This window comes from Trichechus manatus, unplaced genomic scaffold, assembly GCF_000243295.1.
Source record: "Trichechus manatus latirostris isolate Lorelei unplaced genomic scaffold, TriManLat1.0 scaffold00065, whole genome shotgun sequence".
Taxonomy (NCBI): Eukaryota; Metazoa; Chordata; class Mammalia; order Sirenia; family Trichechidae; genus Trichechus; species Trichechus manatus.
In genome coordinates this window covers 2221593-2242669 of record NW_004444001.1, presented here as the reverse complement: position 1 = coordinate 2242669, position 21077 = coordinate 2221593, and the positions used below count along the sequence as shown (strand labels likewise).

General features: G+C 42.1%; 1 protein-coding gene across 2 annotated transcripts in view; it reads right to left on the bottom strand.

Moving 5' to 3' along the window:
* Nucleotides 1-21077, bottom strand: part of CMTR1 (cap methyltransferase 1) — a 48430-nt gene that overhangs the window by 8612 nt on the left and 18741 nt on the right. For both annotated transcript variants that reach the window (XM_004379419.2, XM_023734149.1), the window contains exons 9-16: nucleotides 17195-17393; nucleotides 16066-16184; nucleotides 8729-8825; nucleotides 8320-8452; nucleotides 7404-7583; nucleotides 1596-1652; nucleotides 797-854; nucleotides 282-350 (exon numbers count right to left, since the gene is read on the bottom strand). In XM_004379419.2, the coding sequence (XP_004379476.1) occupies nucleotides 282-350; nucleotides 797-854; nucleotides 1596-1652; nucleotides 7404-7583; nucleotides 8320-8452; nucleotides 8729-8825; nucleotides 16066-16184; nucleotides 17195-17393 (912 nt within the window). The remainder of the gene's footprint in view (nucleotides 1-281; nucleotides 351-796; nucleotides 855-1595; nucleotides 1653-7403; nucleotides 7584-8319; nucleotides 8453-8728; nucleotides 8826-16065; nucleotides 16185-17194; nucleotides 17394-21077) is intronic.

Sequence of the window (21077 nt, the reverse complement as noted above, 5' to 3'; positions counted from 1 at the left end):
CACAGCATGAGAAGCAGCACCACCTCTGGGCAGCAGGAATGTTAAGCACAAGTATATCTCAGAATGAGAATCATCAGGCAACCTGATGGGCTCTTGGGGAACTCCAGACCCCCAGCCCAAAGCTTCCTAACTGAGGCAGCATCAGTCCAGTCCCTGGAAGCCAGGAGTGAGACCTGCACAAGCCCTCCAGAGGCCAGGCACCTGGGGGTTTCAGTGATACCTTCCACATCTATGGTTAGGTCTCTTTAACTTCTTATTCCCACCACAGGTACCAAACTTACCTGGATTAGCTCAAAGAACTTAGATTTTGGGTCTGAGGAAGAAGGAGCAACCCGAGCTTGGTCTGGGATCTGAAATAAGACAGCACAGAACTCTGATTTTCAAATGCCGTTTTGGCCAAGGCTGTGTGGGCGTGTATGGGGGCAAGAGGATAGATTCCGACTGGGGAAGAGAAAATGACATAAAACAAAGGAGGACAGAATGAAGGGGATGGAGGTGGGAAATTTAGTCACCAATCCCTTTCAGACCCTATGGAAGCACACCCAATGGACACTCCAGTGGCAGGGCCACGAGCAGCAAAATGAAGCCTGTCCACCCCTTGTATTTTCTGACCCAGCTGCAAGGCCAAACTGGCAGTGAAATGGTCAAGGAGGTAACTCCCAACAATGCTGAGACAGCTAGCCCTGGAATCCTGTGAGGGTAGACAGATATTTTTGGGCTGAGGAGACCCTACGAAGACATTCTTCTTTACAGCTCCCCTGCCCTAGAGCACCAAAGGTCTGGGGGAAATGCTTACACCCCAGAGTCGGAGGCACTCTTTCCGGATCTCTGCCTGCCGAGGCTCACTCAGGGTTCTAGAAAAACAAAGCCAGTAAGTGGTTAAAACCTCCAAGAAGCACAACGACCCTACCCTGCATGCCCCTCAGAACCCCACGGAGGAGAGGCCTGCATGAGTGAGCACGTGCATGCACACACAGAGGCCATTAGCCTAGCGTGCTTATGACACTTACACAGCCCTGACTCTTAGAAGACAGGAGCTCAGATGCACACAGAGTGGGATTCCCTCCCATTTCCACCACAATAGGAAGGGAGAAGACTGCCCTCCTGACTACCCCAGATGCCAGGATCCCTCCACGCCCTTCTTCCAATCACCTATCAGCACATCTGGCTCCCCCTCTGCTGAAACAGGCCACATTAAGCCCATCCCAGAGGATGTCACTATGCCTCGCAATGCTGAATTAGCTTATGCTCACCTCCTACCAGAGGTTTTCCTTGACTAGGCCTATCTCTTCATGCCCCCTGAATAACATGTATTCTACTCATGCTACGCCAGTCTACACCTCTAATACACTGTTAATAACTTTTCCTGTATCCTCTCCCTGGCTTACTCTTATCTGCCCAAAGACAATGTAAACTTTTCAAGAGCAAAGTTCATGCCATATGTTTCTCTGGCATCCTTCACAGACCACAGCACAGTATAAGATGAAAGAATAACTGTTTTTTAATGTCTGTTGAAATGCAATAGAGCTCAGGGGGAGGCGCAAACAAGATCTTCCTTTAAAATACGTGAATTCTGGAAAGTGGGTAACACTCACGTGTCTTGAACAAAGGCATGGATTTTGGCCAGAGCTTTGATCTGCACACCGCAGTGGCTAGAAGAAAAAGAAATTATTTGACCTCAGCAGGATTACCAAAAAGATAGCCAAAAGACATCAGGACAGACAAGTTTAGTTGGATCACTGGCCATCTGTATTTGGGGGAGGGGCTGGAAAGCTGAGAGAGCATCCCTCTCCACCGCACCCCGAGGTACAGGTACATGGGGCCTGCTGAAGACTGAGGGTAGGGCAGAAGAACTAAATCAAACCCTCCAGGCACTCAGATACCTGCTAAACAAAAAGTTCTCATCCCACCCGTAAATAATTTGAAAGCAGTGGTGAACTGATTCTAAATAAAGCAACAACAAAGCCCAGATCCAGTTCAACTACAGACTAGACTAACTCAACTCACCTACAATAACAACCACCCTTCTCTGAGCATAACGATAACCCACTTTAGTTTCTACTACTCTTTTACACATCTGGCATTCAATCAAAAATTACGAGACAGACACATGAAGACGCCAGAAAGTGTGACTCACTGACAGGACAGAAAAGAGTCCAACAGAACTAGTCCCAGAGATGGCCCAAATGTTGGAATTATCAGATAGGGCATTTAAAATAACTGTGATAAGCACACTAAAGGGTCTAGTGGAAAAGATGGACAAGTATAAAATTATGGAGAACTTCAGCAGTGATACAGAAATTATTTCTTAAAAAGGCGAATGAAAATTCTAGAAATGAAAAATATGATATCAGGAGTAAAGAATTATTTTGATGAGTTTATCATCAGATTGAACACAGCAGAGGAAAGAATCAGTGAACCTAAGACAGACAGATCAATAAAAACCTGAACTGAAATATAAAGAAGGGAAAAGATGAAAAAAACATTTGAGATCTGTGGGACAACATCAAACACTTTAATGTAAGTATAACTGGAGTTCCAGAAGCAGAGGAAAGAATAGGACAAAAAATATTAACATGATAATGGCCAAGAATTTTCTCAAATTGATGAATGAAATCAATCCACAGATTCAAGAAGCTCAGTGAATTCCAAGCAGATCAAATACAGTGAAAATCACATTTAGACACATGATAGTCAACCTCCTGAAAACAAAAAATAAAGAAAAAATCCTGAAAGCAGTCAGAAGAAAAAAGACACATGACACACAGGGAAACAATGCAAAGAATAATGGCTAACTTCTCATCAGAAGCAAGGAAGGCAGAGAACAATGAAAGAGTATCTTTAAAATGCTAAAAGAAAAAAACTGTCAACCTTAAATTCTATATCCAGTGAAAATATCCTTCAAAAATGAAAGTGAAATATATCATTTTCAAAGAGATAAAAGCTGAAAGAATTAGTCCCTAGCAGACATTCACTACAAAAAGAATGCTAAAACAAATTTTTTAGGCCAAAGGGAAAATATTCCAGATAGAAACTTGCTTCTGCAGTAAAGAATGAAGAAAACCAGAAACGGTAAATGTCAGTAAACATCAAGAAACTTTTTAAAATAATTATATGTATACATGTAGGCGTATGTGTCTTTAAAATTTCTTTAAAAGATTATCAACTCTTTAACATAAAAATAGTAACGATATAAAGTGGGTTATATGAAAACAAGCATAAAGGTAGGAGGATGAAAATTCAAATATATTGTTGTAAGGGTTCTTACACCGTTTATGAAGTACTGGAATTTTCTTTGAGGGAAGAATATGATAAATTAAAGGTGCACGTTGTAATTTCTACAGCAACAACTAAAAAATAACACAAAAAGTCATTAAAAAAAAAAAAGATAAAAAGAATACTAAAAAATACCAAATTCACCCCAAAAGAAGGAGGAAAGGAAGGAACAAAAAGTAGACAGGATAAACAGAAATCAAACCCCAAGATACAGGATTTAAACCCAAATGTAGCAATAATTACATTCAACATCAGTGTACTAACACCCCCATTAAAAGGCAGAGACTGTCAAACTGGATAAAAAGGTAAGACTTAACAATATGTTGTTTACAATAAACGTATTTTAATCATGAAGACAAAGACAAGTTGAAAATAAAAGGACAGAAAAAGACATGCCATGCAAACAGCATAAGAAAGCTGATGTGGCTATATTACCATCAGGGAAAGTAGACATCAAGACAAACAGTATTACTAGAGATATAAAGGATATTTCATAATGATAAAAGGTCAATTCATCAAGAAGACAAAACAGTCTTAAAAGTGCATGTGCTTAATAACAAAGATACTAAATATAAGAAGTAAAAACTGAAAAAATGAAAGGGAAAAACAGACAAATGAGTAATCACAGTTGAAGACTTTAATACCCTTCTCTTGGCAATTGACAGAATAAGCAGTCAAAACATGAGTTAAGATACAGAAGATGTGAAAAACACTATGAATCAACTTGACCAAATTAACATGTACAGAAACTATAAGCAACAACAGTAGTTGGACTATCCATCAAGACAGATCATATAAGCCATAAAACAAGCCTCAATAAATTTCAAAGGATTAAAATCATACTGAGTACGTTCTCTGACTATAATGAGAATAGATTCTAATAAGATATCTTGAAAATCCCAAAATATCTGGATATTAAATACCACACATCTAAATAATCCATGAATCAAAGGACAAATCACAAAGGAAATTAAAAAATATTTTGAACCATATGATAATGAAAAGACAACATATCAAAATTTTTGAGATTCAGCTAAAGCAGTCCTTAAAGAGGAATTTATAGCGTTAAATCTGTATCTATTAGAAGAAAAGTGTAAAATCAATGAAGCTAGAAAAAGAAGAATAAATTAAGCCCAAAGTAAACAGAACAACAGAAATAATAAAAATGAGAGTGCCAGGTCACTAGTTGGTTCTTTACAAGATTAATAAAATTGACAAACCTCTAACAAAACTAATCAAGAATAAAAGAGAGAAAACATAAATTACCCACGCAAAGAAACATGGAAGGAGTATTACTAAATCCTACAGACACTGAAGGATAATAAGGGGATATTATGAACTTTATGCCAATAAATTCAACACCTTAGATGAATGCACATTATTAACTGAAAGGCACAAATTCATTGAAAACACTACAAGAAACAGAAAATCTGAAGATTTCTACACCTGTTAAGAAACTGAATTTAAAAACTTCCCAGAAAGCAAAATCCAGGCTCAAATGGCTTTACTATCAAATTCTATCAAAGACTTAAGGGAGAAAAACTACCATTCTTACACAAATTATTTCTGAACACAAAAGAGGAGGAAACACTCCCCGTGTCATTTAATGAGACCAATATAACTGTGACAGAGACTGACAACACCAAATGTTGGCAAGGATGTAGTGCAATCAGAACTCAAACTTTGCTGGAGGGAATATAAAAGGGTACAACTACTTTAAAAAATTATATGGCATCATTAAAAAGTTAAACGTACATCTACCTTAGGGTATTTATCCAACAGAAATAGTATCTGTACACCAAAAACCTTCCATAACAATGCAGCAGCTTTATTCCTAACAGCCCCAAACTGGAAACAGCACAAGTGTCAGGACAGCTAAATTGTGGTATACTATCCACACAATGGAATACTACTCAGCATTAAAAGGAACAAACTAATGCAACATGCATGAATCTCAAAAACACTATGCTGAGGGAAAAAAGCACAAACATGCATACTGTATGATTCTTATCTAAAGTTCTAGAATGGCAAAACTAACCTGTGGTGATAAAAATCAGAAGAGTGGTGACTTTGGGGAAAGTGAGGGGGTTAACTGGGTAGGAGCACAAAGAAATTTTCCTGAGGTAATAGAAATGCTTTTTTTAAAAAAAAATCTTGATGGGGTGTGGGCTATATGGCTATATGTATATATATTTGTCAAAACTGACTGAAATGTACACTTAAGATCTGCATTTCACTTATGGAATTATACCTCAATTAAAAAAAAGAAAGAAAGAAAGAAAAATGATTAGTTACAGCATGCTTAAACACTGTGCTGCTGCAAGCATTACGAAGTTCAGTTTTGCCATTTATCCATGCATACCCATAGCAGATGGCAGCATGGTTCAGCAACAATTGTTACGTAGCCCAGAACCAAATCCTGGCTTTTCTGATTCTGGGCTGGTCCCTGGGCCTCTGTTTCCTCATCTATAACGTACTGGTCTAACATCTACTCAACCTTGGTGCTGAGCATTACTATCAAGTGGACAGCTTATGAGGCAGTACTGTGGAAAGTTAAAATACCATGCGATGCTGGATAAGTGGGAAAGAGCAGGATAAAGTCAACCCCGCAAATAAAGACTTCCTCCGCTTCTATGATTCTCCAGGGTCACCCATACCTTCAATCTTCTATGGGAGACTTGGAAATGGACCCATTGATATGGCCTTTGCAACAACTGCTTGGCCTCCTAAGAAAGCACTTCCTATTGATTCATTACTACACTACAATCCTCCAATCTATCTCAAAAACCTTTCCCTACCTGAAGTAGAATGAAAAAAAAAAAAAAACCTTTCCCTAAGGCCTGCCCACTTAGAGAACAATGCGCCAACTGCTACAGCTTTACACTATTACCACTAAAAAGGGGAGTGGGTCAATTAATGTTAAAAAAAAAAAAAAAAACAGCATTCAGATCTCCCACCGGGGGAACTCATGAACTGGCAAAAGCTTTGGTACCAGATAGGTCAATCGGCATAACAAAGTCTTAAAAGCTAGTGAGCAGCCATCTAAGATGCATCAACTGGTCCCAACCCACCTGGAGCAAAGGAGAATGAAAAACACCAAAGACACAAGGAAAATATTAGCCCAAGAGACAGAAAGGGCCTCATAAACGAGGGACTGCATCAGCCTGAGACCAGAAGAAGTAGATGGTGCCCGGCTACCACCAATGACCGCCCTGACAGGGAACACAACAGAGAATCCCTGACGGAGCAGGAGAAAAGTGGGGTGCAGAACTCAAATTCGAGCAAAAAGACCAGACTTGATGGTCTGACTGAGACTAGACAAACCCCAGAAGACATGGCCCCCGGACTCTCTGTTAACCCAGAGCTAAATCCATTCCTGAAGCCAACTCTTCAGACAAAGATTAGACTGGACTATAAGACAAAATGATACTTGTGAAGAGTGTGCATCTCAGTTCAAGTAGACACATGAGACTAAATGGGCAGCTTCTGTCTGGAGGTGAGATGAGAAGGCAGAAAGGGACAGGAGCTGGTTGAATGGACACAGGAAATTTGGGGTGGAAAGGAGGAGTGTGCTGTCACATTACAGAGAGAGCAACTAGGGTCACATAACAATGTGTGTATAAATTTTTGCATGAGAAACTAACTTGAGCTGTAAACTTTCACTTAAAGCACAGTTTAAAAAAAAAAGTTTTGGTACAAGGAACTTCCTAAGCGTGTTGTATACTTCCTTTCCACTCATCTCCTGCCTCCAGACAAGGGATTTCATAAGGCAACAACTAAGATGGGCTTTTACAAACAGGAGCAATTAAAGGGAAATTATTCCTGCCTCCAGAGACACAGGGCGAAGCTGCTCCCTCGCAGGTTTTTTTTTACCACACTCAGGCTCCTGCGGACAGGGCCATGCCACCCAGGGACTCACCTGCTGCCCTCAGGATGGGGCATGGGAGCAGGACGAGGGTCCCTGAGGCAACCAAAGCCCCCGGGAGCCCTGGAACCAGCAGAGCAATCCCAGTTACCAATCTGTCAGAACTGACAAAGTGATATCAAGAGCCAGTCACTCAGATCTTCATTCTCTGGTCTTCCATGATAACCCAGCAGTGCCAGCAAAAAGCACCCCGTTTGCTTACCTCTCGTTGGACCGTATCATGTAGTCAGTAAATTCATGGTCTCCCTTGATCACCTCCAAGGGGACCACAAGGTTGACGTCAGAATCTGTGTTCCGCAGCTGGTTGAGTTTAATATTCACTGAGAAGAGGTAATCCCGCACGTCATCTATGCCCACTTTTAGGCCCTTGCACACCACATACCTGCCAAGAGATACCCCATCTCTCTACTGAGTAAGAACTTCCTCCACACACATTCCTTTCCCCACTAATCCCTTACCGAGTCATAAAGCTAAAAAGGTTCCCTGTTCAGCCTTAAGTTTATGCAAAAAGAATAGCACAGACTCTCTGTGCTGCAGAAGTGCACCTCTAATCCCACCTTTTTATGTTAGGCTCTTTCTACTGTCTATGGCAATGTCTCCCAACTGCCCTGGGCCAGGCTGGCTGCATCACCATCACCTGGGGAGTCTATTAAATTACAGACTTAGTAAATCAGACCTTCCAGTGAGGGGGCCCAGAAATCTGTGCTTTTAACCAGGTCATCAGGAAATTCTGACTGGCTGCATCCTCTCTCACACTGTGTGAGCATACTGCATCCCAGCTGGGGTGTCAGCAGTGCCTCTGATTGGTGACCTCCTTGCCCATTCCCAGCACACGTCCCTCCAGGCATCCTTAGTATTGGTCACCCTTCTCCATCCTGGGGCAAACTGAGGATTCCTACATAAATGTGTGAATAAGGCTCATGGAGAAGGAGACAGAGGATGAACTGGCACATCATGGGACCAATAAGATCCAAAATCCTGACTCTCAGTGTCTATAATCACTTTCCTGAAGTCAAGGTTTTTAATGTAGCTTGAGAAGTCATGCCAGGGAGATGCCCCAGGATTCACTGTTCTGACATTTAGCCAACTAGTTTGGCTACAAGAGAGGAAGGCCTCACCTCTCTGAGTTGGCTGGACGGCTGGTAATCGGCTTAAAGAGACATACTCGTTCAAAGCAGCAGTACAGCAAGTAGATAAGCCCCACGCTGAATGGTGTGAACAGGTCAAAGGTTTTACAGATGAAGTGGCCTCCTGGATTAGAGAGGAAAAAAATCAACAGCAGTCATCAGTTCTATTCCAGGAGTGAGTAAGGAGGTTTCAGGGGATAAGAGTGGCAAAGTCAGAGCACCTGGGTCCACTAAAAGTCAGTGGCAATTTAAGAGGTTAGAATCAGCTTTAGAGGGTACTTTGGGGAGTCTACACACTTTTCTTCCCTAAATTTCTCACTTAGCCCAACCCATGTACATGCTCTTGTCCAGATTGGCCTCTAGTGGGTCCTGGGGTGAGGAGACAGCTGAGGAATGTCACCTGTCCGGACAACGGACAGTGCCATGAGGAACTGACACAGCAGCAGCTGCTTGCTGAGGATCTCCTGCAGATTCTCCTGACCTTCCACTGAGAAACCCTGAAAGGAAAGCACAAAGATAGGGGTGGGAAAGAGAAAATAATGAGGACCAAAAGTAACATCCCTGTCTCATCTTCATCAAGATTTCTTCAAGTGTGTTCACTAATCACCACCATCTGACTGATAAAGACATAACTCAGTGCTTAAATTATCTTGGCAGGGTCACGTGGCTCATTACGGATGAAGCCAGCAGGAGCACCCAGGTCTGCCTACTGTGTTAGTGCCGTTTTCCTACTTATCACTCCAAAAGGATGGAATAAAGCCTCATTTTCCAAGGAGATGGTCCAGAAGAAGTTTAAACTCATGTGAGAATCCAAAGGAAGAGTAAGGGAGAACAGAAACAAAATATTGACTTAGCCACAGCCAACTACAAGATAGGAACCAGAATGCCTGGTGAGTCCCAACAAGACCCACAGAATAAGTGTGGCATGAGTCCTCCACTTGACTCACTCAACTGCTGCACTGCCCACTGAACGCGTCCCAGTCTGGGGCAGGAGAAAAGTTAGCACTACTCTTGACAGACACAGTAATCACTCTCGGTTGACCAAGGTTTACTCACAATACCCCCTTGACCGTCCCAAGACTATGGAGCCCCTCCCTCCAGCTGGCAGGCTCTCTGGCCAGGGTGTCTGGGCAAAGAAAGTGTACTGCTATTCCTGGGGTAGCCACCCTCTTTGAGAGATCTCAGCAGAAAGGGATCTTTGTTACATAAAAGTAAAGGAAACATTCCCAAACTCATTCTATGAAGCCAGCATCACCCTGATACCAAAACCAGGCAAAGACATCACAAAAAAAGAAACTTATACACCAATATCCCTCATGAATATAGACACAAAAATTCTCAACAATAAAGTAGGGGGCAGTTAGAGAGACTTTCCAGACATATCCAAACACCTCATGGGATTGGTTTACTGGGTTAAAAGGCTTAAGAATCGCAGTCTTGTGGGACAACTTGGTCAACTGGCACAATATAGTTCATAAAAACAATGTTCTACATCCTAGTCCGGTCAGTAGCATCTGGGGTCTTAAAAGCTTGCAAGTGGCCATCTAAGATACAACTATTGGTCTCTACTCATCTGGAACAAAAGAGAATGAAGGAAACCAAAGACTCAGAGAAGAAACTAGTACACAGGACTAATACCCTACACTAACCACGGCCTCATTGAGCCTGCGACCACAAGAACTAGATGGTGCCCAGCTACCACTACCGACCATTCTGATGAGGGACACAACAGAAAGTCCTGGATAGAATGGGAGAAAAATGTAGAACAAAACTCAAATTCCTAAAAATGGCTAGACTAACTGGACTGATAAAGACTAGAGGAAGCCCTGAGATTATCACCCTAAGATACCTTTTGAACTTGGAACTGAAGCCACTCCCAGAGGTCACCTTTCATCCAAATAATAGACTGTTGTTAGGTGCTGTTAAGTTGGTTCCCTCTTCTACTATCTAAATAATAGATTGGTTTATAAAACAAACAATATCAACTATGAGTACTCTGCTCCCTTAAATAATTAACTATATGAGATCAAATAGTCAACATTTACCCTAAAGCAAAGATGAGAAGGTAGGAGGGGCAGAGAAGCTATATTAATGGAAACAGAACAAAAAGAATGGAAATAACAAGAATGCTGACACATTGTGAAAAATGTAACCAATGTCATGGAACAATTTGTATAAAAATTGTTAAATGGGAACCTAATTTGTTCTGTAAATATTCACCTAAAATACAAATATTATCTGGAAAAAAAAAAAAATCTCAACAAACTTCTAGCAAACAGAATTCAACAACATACTAAGAAAATCACAATCACTATCAAGTGAGATTCATACCAGGAATGCAAGTGTGGTTCAATACTAGAAAATAAATCAATGTTATTCAACACAGAAACAAAACAAAGGAAAAGAATCATACAGTCATCTCAACTGATGCAGAAAAGGCATCTCATAAAATCCAGTGCCCTTTCCTGATAAAAACTCTCGCAAAATAAAAACAGAAGGGAAATTCCTCAACATAATTAAGGGCATATATGCAAAACCAACAGCCAACATTATTCTCAATGGAGAGAGACTGAGAGCCTTCCCCTTGAGAATGGGAATGAGACAACGATGCCCATTATCACTGTTCTTATTCAATACTGTACTGGAAGTCCTAGCCAGAACAGTAAGGCAAGAAAGGGAAATAAAAGGTATCCAAATCGGAAAAGAAGAAGTAAAACTATTTCTATTCACAGATAACATGATTCTATACTTAGAAAATTCCAGAGATTCCACAAGAAAGCTACTGCATCTAATAGAAGAATTCAACAAAGTTACAGGGTACAAGATCAACACACAAAAATCAGTGGAGTTCTCTGGTCTCATCTCTTCAGAAGCAAGGGAGAATGAAGAGAACAAGATACAAGGAAAAGATTAGTCTGAAGGACTAATGGACCACAGCTACCAAGGCCTCCACCGGACTGAGTCCAGTACAGCTAGATGGTGTCCGGCTACCACCACTGACTGCTCTGACTAGGATCACAAAAGAGGGTTCTGGACAGAGCTGGAGAAGGATGTAGAACATAATTCTAACTCACAAGAAAAAGACCAGATTTACTGGCCTAAAGGAGACTGGAGAAACTCCGAGAGTATGGCCCGCAGACACCCTTTTAGCTCAGTTGTGAAGTTATCTCCGAGGTTCACCGTTCAGCCTGGGAGTGGACAGCCCCGTAAAACCAAATGGGACTAATGAGGTACAGTAGTCCAGTGACAAGGGCCAGAAGGCAGAAGAGGACAAGGAAGCTGGTGATAGGGAACCCAAGGTTGAGTAAGGATATTGTTGATGTGTTGTGAGATTGTTAACCATTGTCATAGGGCAACATCTGAGGAACTGTTAAATGAGAAACTATTTTGTTCTGTAAGCCTTCATCTTAAGTGAGAATAACAGCACAATTGGAAGAGTGTAGTCAGTGTCAGTGAACTGTGCATGTAGAAATTTTTGAAATGGTGTATCTTTGGCTATGTGTATTTTCACCAAAAAAAAAAAAAGGTTGAGAAGTTAGAGGGTTGACATATTGTGGGGTTGTTAACCAATGTCATAAAACAATATGTGTACTACTGTTTCATGAGAAACTATCTGTTCTGTAAGCCTTCACCTGAAGTACAATAAAAAATAAATAAATAAATAAATAAAAATCAGTGGAGTTCCTCTACACTAACAAAGAGAACTCCGAAAAGGAAATCAAGAAAACAACACCATTTACAATAGCCCCCAAAATGATAATATATCTAGAAATAACTCTAACCAGGGATGTAAAAGACCTATATAATGAAAATTATAAACTACTACTACAAGAGACCAAAAAGAGACCAACGTAAATGGAAGAACATTGAGTGGTCATGGAATGGTAGGCTTAACATGTGAAAATGTCACTACCCAAAGTAAGCTATAGATACAATGCATTCCTGATCCATATTCCAACAACATTCTTTACTGAAATGGAAAAACTAATTACCAACTTTATATGGAAAGGAAAGAGGCCCCAAATAGCCAAAGCAATATCGAAGAAGAACAAAGTAAGAGGCCTCACACTCCTCGACCTCCAAATATACTATACAGCCACAGTAATAAAAATAGCCTGGTACTGGTTCAATGACAGACACATAGACCAGTGGAATAGAATTGCGATCTCAGAAATAAACCTATCCATCTACGGACAACTGATTTTTGACAAGGGATCAAAGTCCATTCAATGAGGAAAAAATAAGCCTCTTTAACAAATGGTGCTGGCAAAAACTGGATATCCATTTGCAGAAATATGAAACAGGATCCATATCTCACACCCTACACAAAAACTAACTCAAAATGTATAAAAGACCTAAATATTAAACCTAAAACTACAGAGTTCCTGGAAGATAACACAGGAACAAAACTATGGGGCCTAATTTTTTTCAAAAACAGATTATCAAACACAACTACAAATGCACAAACAGCAGAAGACAAATAACTGGGACTTCATAAAAAATTAAATATTTATGCTTTAAATACTATCAAAAAACTATCAAAAGAGTAAAAAGATAACCTACAGATTGGGAAAAAATCTTCGGGAACCACATATCCAACAAGGGTCTAATGTCTAAAATATATAGAAAACTTCAACACCTCAACAACAAAAAGCCAAACAAGCCAATTAAAAATTGGGCAAAAGACATGAACAGACACCTCACCAAAGAGGACATTCAAGTGGCCAACAGACACATGAAAAAATGCTCACAATCATTAGCCATTAGAGAGCTGCAAATTAAACCTACAATGAGGTACACATACAATAGAATAATACACAGCCATAAAGAATAATCATGAGTTATTGATGGTGCCCAGCTACCACCAATGATCGCCTTGACAGGGAACACAACAGAGAGTCCCTTACAGAGCAGGAGAAAAGTGGGGTGCAGAACTCAGATTCTAGTAAAAAGACCAGACTTAATGGTTTCACTGAGACTAGAGGGAGCCTGGAAGACATGGCCTCCGGACTCTCTGTTGGCCCAGAGCTGAAACCATTCCTGGGGCCAATTCTTCAGACAAAGATTAGACTGGACTATGGGACATAAAGTGATACTCGTGAGGAATGTGCCTCTTAGCTCAAGTAGATACATTAGACTAAATGGGCAGCTTCTGTCTGGAGGTGAGATGAGAAGGCAGAGAGGGTCAGACACTGGCTGAATGGACACGGGAAATCTGGGGTGGAAAGGAGGAGTGTGCTTGTCACAGTACAGGGAGAGCAACTAGGGTCACGCAGCAATGTGTGTAAATTTTTTTATGAGAAACTGACTTGAACTGTAAACTTTCACTTAAACCACAATAAAAAAAAAAAAAAAGAAGAATGACAAGTTCTCAAAACATAACACGGATGAATCTGGAGAATATTATGCTGAGTGAAATAAGTCAATCACAAAAAGACAAGTATTATCATTGCACTTTTATAAGAGACTAGAATAGCTATCTATACAGAGATCAACGTTTGTTGTTGGTTACCAGGGATGGGGTGGGGGGACCACTCTGTAGATTACAGACACTTGACACTTGTTATTTTTGGTGATGGGAAAAGTAACACTGAATGTGGGTAAAGTGTGCATAGCTTGACCAAGGTAAATGATCCCACTAAGAAATACACAAGAGAAAAGGGCACTTTTGGTAAAGGATAAGACATATATAATTTTGCAACAACAACAACAACAAAAATGTGTAGTTACATATGTATGTATATATGTGTATGGGTATATATGTGTGTGTATGTATGCATACACATATAGATGTATTTGTATGCATATACAGGTATGTGTGTACATGCATATATATTCATATATATAATAAAGCACATAAAGGCACAGTTACAGATACTTCTTAAACATTACCAAATACCTTGTGAGTTTGGTTTTCTGAGTTTGAAAGCTTAGGACCATAGCCTCATGGGACAACTCAGTCAACTGGCATAAAGTTTATGTTCTACATCCTAGTTTGGTGCGTAGTGTCTGGAGTCTTAAAAGCTTATGAGCAGCCATCTAAGATATAACTATTGGTCTCTACTTGTCTGGAGTGAAGAAGGAAACCAAAGACTCAGAGAAGAAACTAGTCTACAGGACTAATAGTCTACGTGAACCACAGCCTCATCTGTGGTTCACTGAGACCAGAACTAGATGGTGCCTGACTACCACTACCAACGGTTCTGACCAGGGCCACAACAGATGGATACTGATAGAATGAGGGAAAAATGTGGAACAGAACTCTAATTCTTTGAAAGTCCAGATTTACTGGACTGGTTGAGACTAGAGGACTCCCCAAGACTACTGCCCTGAGATACTCTAAACCCTGAACCAAAACTATCCCGAGGTCACCTTTTAGGTAAATAACAGATTGGCTCATTAAATAAAGAATATAAGCCATGAGTACTGTGCTCCTTTAAAAAATCATCTATATGAGACTATATGGTCAACAATTACCCTAAAGCAAAGATGATAAAGTAAGGGGTAGGGAAACTAGATTACTGGAAACAGAACAACTAGAACGGTATTAATAAGCATGTTGACACATTGTAAAAAATGTAACCAATGTCACTGAATAATCTATGCAGAAATTGTTAAATGGGAACCTAATCTGCTGTGTAAACTCTTACCGAAAACACAAAATATTTTTTAAAAACAGTAAAGGAGGCTGGCCTCTGCTAATCTGGCCCTAGCCAGGTCTCCCCGACTCAGTTCTGCCAAGGCAACAGTTAAGGGACTCAGAATCAAAAATGTTTAGCAATGTCTTCCAGACTTATAGATGCTGCTCAAAATGCATGCCTATTTATGGAAACCAAGTAAAAAATTGTTGCCTAAGCTGCCCCACAAACACCCACTCTGCCCAGCTGGAGCAGCCCCTCACTCACAGCCTATCTGTTGCTCCCTGGCTGTGCACAATGCTTTGGTGAGCCAGAATGCCTTCAGAGCCTGTGGTGATGTCCTGCCCTCCTTCCTTCACCTTTCCACACAGTTCCTGCTTGAGAAGCCACTCACAGAGGGTCTCTCCAGAGGCTTTTCTCAACTCTAACCACATGACCCTGGGAACAACTGCCATATTCTCTGTGCCTTATCTACACTAAGTGGAGGCTCATTCCAGAAAGGACTATCTGCAGGGTCAGATTACTGGGTGAGAACTTTTGCTGAGCAAAGCTGCAGTGGGCTCCCCTCTGTGCCTCAGGCAGCAGCTCTGGAACAAGGCACCTTGAATATTCACATTAGCCTAGCCACTTACAGAACCTCCCAGAGATTCCCCTGAGCGGCTGTCTTTGGTGATGTGGTCATCTGTCAACCTAACCAGAGTTTACGAGTGGCCACACATAGACAGCCTTTGCCAGAAGCAGGCTGTCAACAGCACCAAGGTGACAAATGATGGAAGTGTTTTTCCTATTCACTTCTGCTAGCTCATTTTAGTCATGGTCTTCCTCTCACGTCTCACAGCCAACCAGAAGCCCTTTGAAAGAGTAAGCTGGGAAGTTCCACCTTGCTTCAAGCAAAGGTATCTACACATCACAGCTTTTACAAAATTACCATTGAAAATCTGTACAAAAAGAGTAAAATCATGCATCCCTGCTATCTGAACAGTGAGCTACTACCTTCAGGGGCAGCTAGAGGACCAAAGAGAACAAAGCAAAAATAGTTCTCAAACCTCTAAAATATTAAATCCCTGAAGTATCACCCTATAAAGAAAAGGTCACTTACCCCATCAGCCATCAGAAAGTGGACCCCCTTGCGATCTGTGTTATCCAGGACAAAATTCCGAAAAGCAGTGATATTCTCTGGGCGGGTGATGTCTCCATCTCCATCAATCCCACCCTCGCCTGGCAGGACACAAGATTCAGGGTGAGTACATCCGCCCTGTCCATCCCAGGAGCTGGGACGTGAGCTCTCTGGGACAGTGTACATGGGTACCAGGTGGGCATCGAGCCCCAGCAGAAAGGCCCCTGGCGAGGAGCTCCTCAGCGCAGTGCCCATCCCACAGGGCTGACTTGCAGTAAAGACCAAGAGGCCAGAAAAGGGCCCTGCTCAGCTCCTGTCTGGAGATGACCTGAGAAGGCAGAGAGGGTCAGGAGCTGGTTGAAGAGACATGAGAAATCAGAGGTAGCAAGGAGGAATGTGCTGTCACAGTATAAGGAGAGCAATTAGGGTCACATGTATGTCACATGTATGTATAAACTTCTGTATGAGAGACTAACTTGAATTGTAAACTCTCACTTAAAGTACAACAATAAAATAAAATAAAAAGGGCCCTGCTGCTACAAACCAGAGTCCAAAAGGGGCTGACCAGCCAAGGGCTGTCCTCTTCAAGACCACAAGTATGTTTAAAGCACCTACATCTAGGAACCAATATCCACTTTTTTAACATGCTCTATCTCCTCCTCCTAAACAAAGACTGTTCAGAAAGGACTTAGGATTTGCTGCCAAAACATAATAATCTAGATAGAGTGAGAGGACTGCTGTGGGGCTGCTGAGCTGTCTATTACACACAGGGCTCAAGATGGGCATGGGGTTTGCATTTGTTAATAACCCTGCCAGTTCTCAGCAGTTTCATTATCTCCCATTACCACAAGAGAAGAGTGCTCCTGAAAGGAAGAATTAATATGGCTTTGATGAGATTTTGCCAAGTGGAGTGTTTAACCTGCATCCTGCAGGCCTGGGGTAAAAAGGGACAGTCTCGAAGGAACGAAGACCCTCATAACAGGGATGGCAACCCCCAAGCTAAGACACCGAGGAAAGAAAACATGGCATGTGGATAATAACTGCTTCTGCCCTGAAGCCCCCATGGAGGGGCAGTCCCTCCTACCCCTGGGGCCCTCCTCAGCGTCCCTACCATAGTATGGTTCGAAGAGCTCACTGGAGGCCGAGTAGAAGTCCTCCAGCTTGAAGTCGTTCGGGCCTTTCAGAGTCATTCCAAAGCCCTTGGCGTGCCACTTCTTCCTCCACAGCACATACTCTGAGAAGCCGCCTGGGCCTGCACAGACGTCAGCAAAGTACAGGAGCTCAGCTTCCCGGTCCTTCACCAGTGGCTTCTGCAGAGGCAAGTGAAGAACAGAGGAGGAAGGAAAAAAGATGGCTCAATGGAAAACAGGAAGAAGAATGCAGAGGGAGTAAGTATAACACTGAGCTCCCACCAGGGCCACAACTCCCAGGAACTGTATCCTCTGTGATCATATCTGTGTGCATTTTTTTATTTTTCAGAGTTTTTTCTTCACCATATCCTGCGTTACAAGACTCCTACTGAGTAGAATGGATGCTGTTTCCCCACATAACAGATAGGAAAAAAGAGGAACAAAGGGGCCTTGTTCACAGTCAGTGTGCAACAAACCTAAAACTAGAATCCATTCTGCCTGACCTCTAGTCTCAGATCTGCCTATCCAACCCAAGTCTTGAGGGGCTCTAACATCACCCCTTCCTGACCACAAGGGCCTGCCTTTCCAGGCCGTACCCTCTGCCTTTCCTTCCCCTCTTCTTTTTTTCCTCCAGTAAACTTTTTATCGTAGAATAATCAGGTTTACAGAAGAGTTGCAGAGACAGCACAGAGAGTATCTGTATCTCCTTCGCCCCGTTTCCCCTAAAAGTCAACACCTTATATAACCATGGTACATTTGTCAAAACTAAGAGACCAACATGGGTACGTTAACTAAACTCAACACTTTATTCGGATTTCACTAGTTTTTCCACTAATGCCTTTTTCCTGTTCAAGGATTCAATCCAAGACACCACACGGCATTTAGTCTCTCTTCTTTTCTGCACTCCTTTCCTTGTTTTCCTGCCTTTGTCCTGTGCTAGCCAGGGGTACTGTACAGCTGGGGACTGACGAGGCAGAGAGGGAAGGAGACACTGGTCTACAGCAGTAGCAGTTTCCAGGCAACCCTCAGAGCCCCCACCCACTGCAGGAATGACAAATTACAATAGTCATTGGAATTTTTATTTGATCATATTTTTAGTCACTTGAGTAGCTTCGCCTTAACCTAAAATTTATGCTGAACTCAGCACTGGCCCATACTGTATTTACACTTCTTTTCTACACAAATGGCTACGGATGCTCTTACTCACACCTAAGCCCTAGACAGTGAATTCTACGTGCCCCAGCCCTCCACAGCAGAGAGGACGTGCCATCAGCACTGGGGACAATAAGAGGGTGAGCCCTGAGGAGTGACTCCAGAGGATTATGGTTGGCCTGGGACCCTGATGAACATGTAGCAGGAAGGGGCTTAGGAACCTCGGCCTCCCCTCTCTACAGGTTTGGCATGGCTGAATGCTTGTCCAGAGTTTTGTAACTGCCAGATAAAGACCAGAACGCTGTAAAAAAGAACAGGAATACTTATGTTCATGATCCAGTCACCTTCTAGGTGACAATGGGCTTCTGATGATACCTTTATCAAAACACTTAAAAAGTCTCTGGAGAAAGTAACTTTAGCTAAAAATAAACATCTTCCTATGCCAAGTCCACGCTGGGCCCAAGGTATGCTGAGATGTATCAGTTCTTTCCCCTTCTCCCCAATTCATTGCATTTTTTGTTCCTGAGGCATCAATTATTCAATTTTTTTTATTATTATGTTCACCTGCACACACAAAAAGACTGAATGGCATTTTCCAAGAACATTATTAACACCTTCCCAATAGCACAGTGGTAATGAGGCAGAGGTCACAAGCTTAAGTAAGCCCTGCACACACTTGACAGAAAGAACAATGTTCCTCACCACTGGCTGCTGCCCTGGCCCCAGGCTCCAGCCTCTCTGGTGTGTCACTGGACCAACAGAAGACTGAGAGACTGAAGACCAAAGGAAGGGAAACAAATCAATGAAAGCACCTCACCTCCAAAAAGAGGGCATAAATATGATCTCATTCTGTGATTTCAACACGTGTGGCCCTCACAGGCCATGGACAAGTCCTTCAAAGAAAGAACAGCTGGGGTTCTCAGCTTTGCCACTTGCTGGCTGCTCAGTCAAGAGCAATCACAGAATTTAAGTCTTTAAGCTGGAGGTTCCTTAACTGTAAATTGGGACTAGTGTAGCTACTGTATTTCTCAAGGCTTAAAGGATTAAATAAAGTATCATACGTCAGAGGCCTTTATAAATTCTAAAGTACTAAACAACTGTAAGGTAACATTATACTCAACTAGATCAATTCCTTGAAGTCAAAACTCTTACCCTTTTCCATCTTTCTCCACATTCAGTGGAAGGTTTGTAAATGCTGTCTACTTTCCAAGCTATGACTGAAACTTAAGATCTACATTCAGCTTCTGTCTCCTACTATGCTGTAGAGACTGTTTTCTTACCTCAACAATATCACTAGGCACACAAATCCTTCATGTAGCATTATGGTTTATAACATGCGTCTATATATCCAAAGAACTTAAATTCCCTTCCTTCGCTTCTCTCTTCCAATTCTTATTTATGGTTTCTTTCTTTTCCTACTCTAGTCCCTTTCTCCCTTCACCACAACCTGCAGCCCCAGAAACCCATTTAAAAACCTCAGAGTTCCCCTTCCTACCTCCCAGCCTCTCCACACTCCTCTAAGCTTCAAGTTCTCCATGCTCTTATTTTATAATTTGCCTGACTCAGGAGCTACTAAGACCCCAGCAAACCTGGGTGTGTGCCTGGGCCTTCAGCCACTCCCATCTCCACTAGGGACTATTCTGGAGTGTCTCTCTGCTCGACTGAAACACACACCAAGCCTCCTGGGCGTGGCTGTCACTCTCGTCCTCAGAGGAAAACAGAGATGAAAAGAGAAAAAAACACTAGGGGCTCAAGAGAAATCACTTTTTATAGTGCAGTGCAGAGAAACATCTCTGAAAGGGCAATTCTCCATGGCCACTAACAATCAATTCAGGTCAAGAAGCTGCCCGGAGCATTACAAACACTGGCTGCCTTTTCCTATGTAACATTTCCACCCTCAAACTGAATGGTACAACCCTGGTGCCTACTTCATTTTCATGACAGCAAAAGACAATAACCAGATAGCAGGTGCTGGAGGCGTTTACACTCAAAAGCCCAAAATGATGCTGTGACTTCCCATCAGCTTGACAGAGCTCCTCTGCCAGGCAGGGGTTTAAAGGAAATCATTTGGAGCTCAGAAAATTAAATCAACATTATATCAACCTAATTTTCTTAAGATGCTAATTCCAAGAGCCCTTTTGTGCTGCCTGCTGGTATTGGAAAATGGGGAGGGGAGCCTAGAAGAGAGAAATGACTCAAGGCTGGAAGGGTCTGCATGTCAGTTTGGCTAGCATGGAGGAAGCAGTGAGATGGGTGGGAGCCAAGACATTAGAGAGCTTGGAAAATAAGTTTCTTCAGCCAGTGGATAATCAGGGCCTAGCGGAATGAGGGTGAGTGAAGCAGAAACAGGTTTGGGAATAGCTGGCTCCTGGCCCCTTTACTGTCAAAGAGAACTAACTTTCCAGGACGGGGTTAAAATGCTTTGAAACCCTGAAGGGAATTCTAGAAGGAAATTTCCTTTTTATTTCTCTATCATTATGGAGGGGCTGTGTTCAGAGAAATGAGATGTAGCAGAGTAGAAAATCATTTTGCGCTACCACTTCATGAGAAAGGCCAGGGCCTGATAATTATGATCCCACACGAAGCTTGTTCAGAGAGGCAGAAAGGGAACGTGGTTCCATCTGAAATCACAGATCTTAGAACTGGAACAGATCTTAAGAGCCTTTTGGCCCTACTCCAGCCCTCTGGCAGCTTAGTAGGGCTTATTTCACT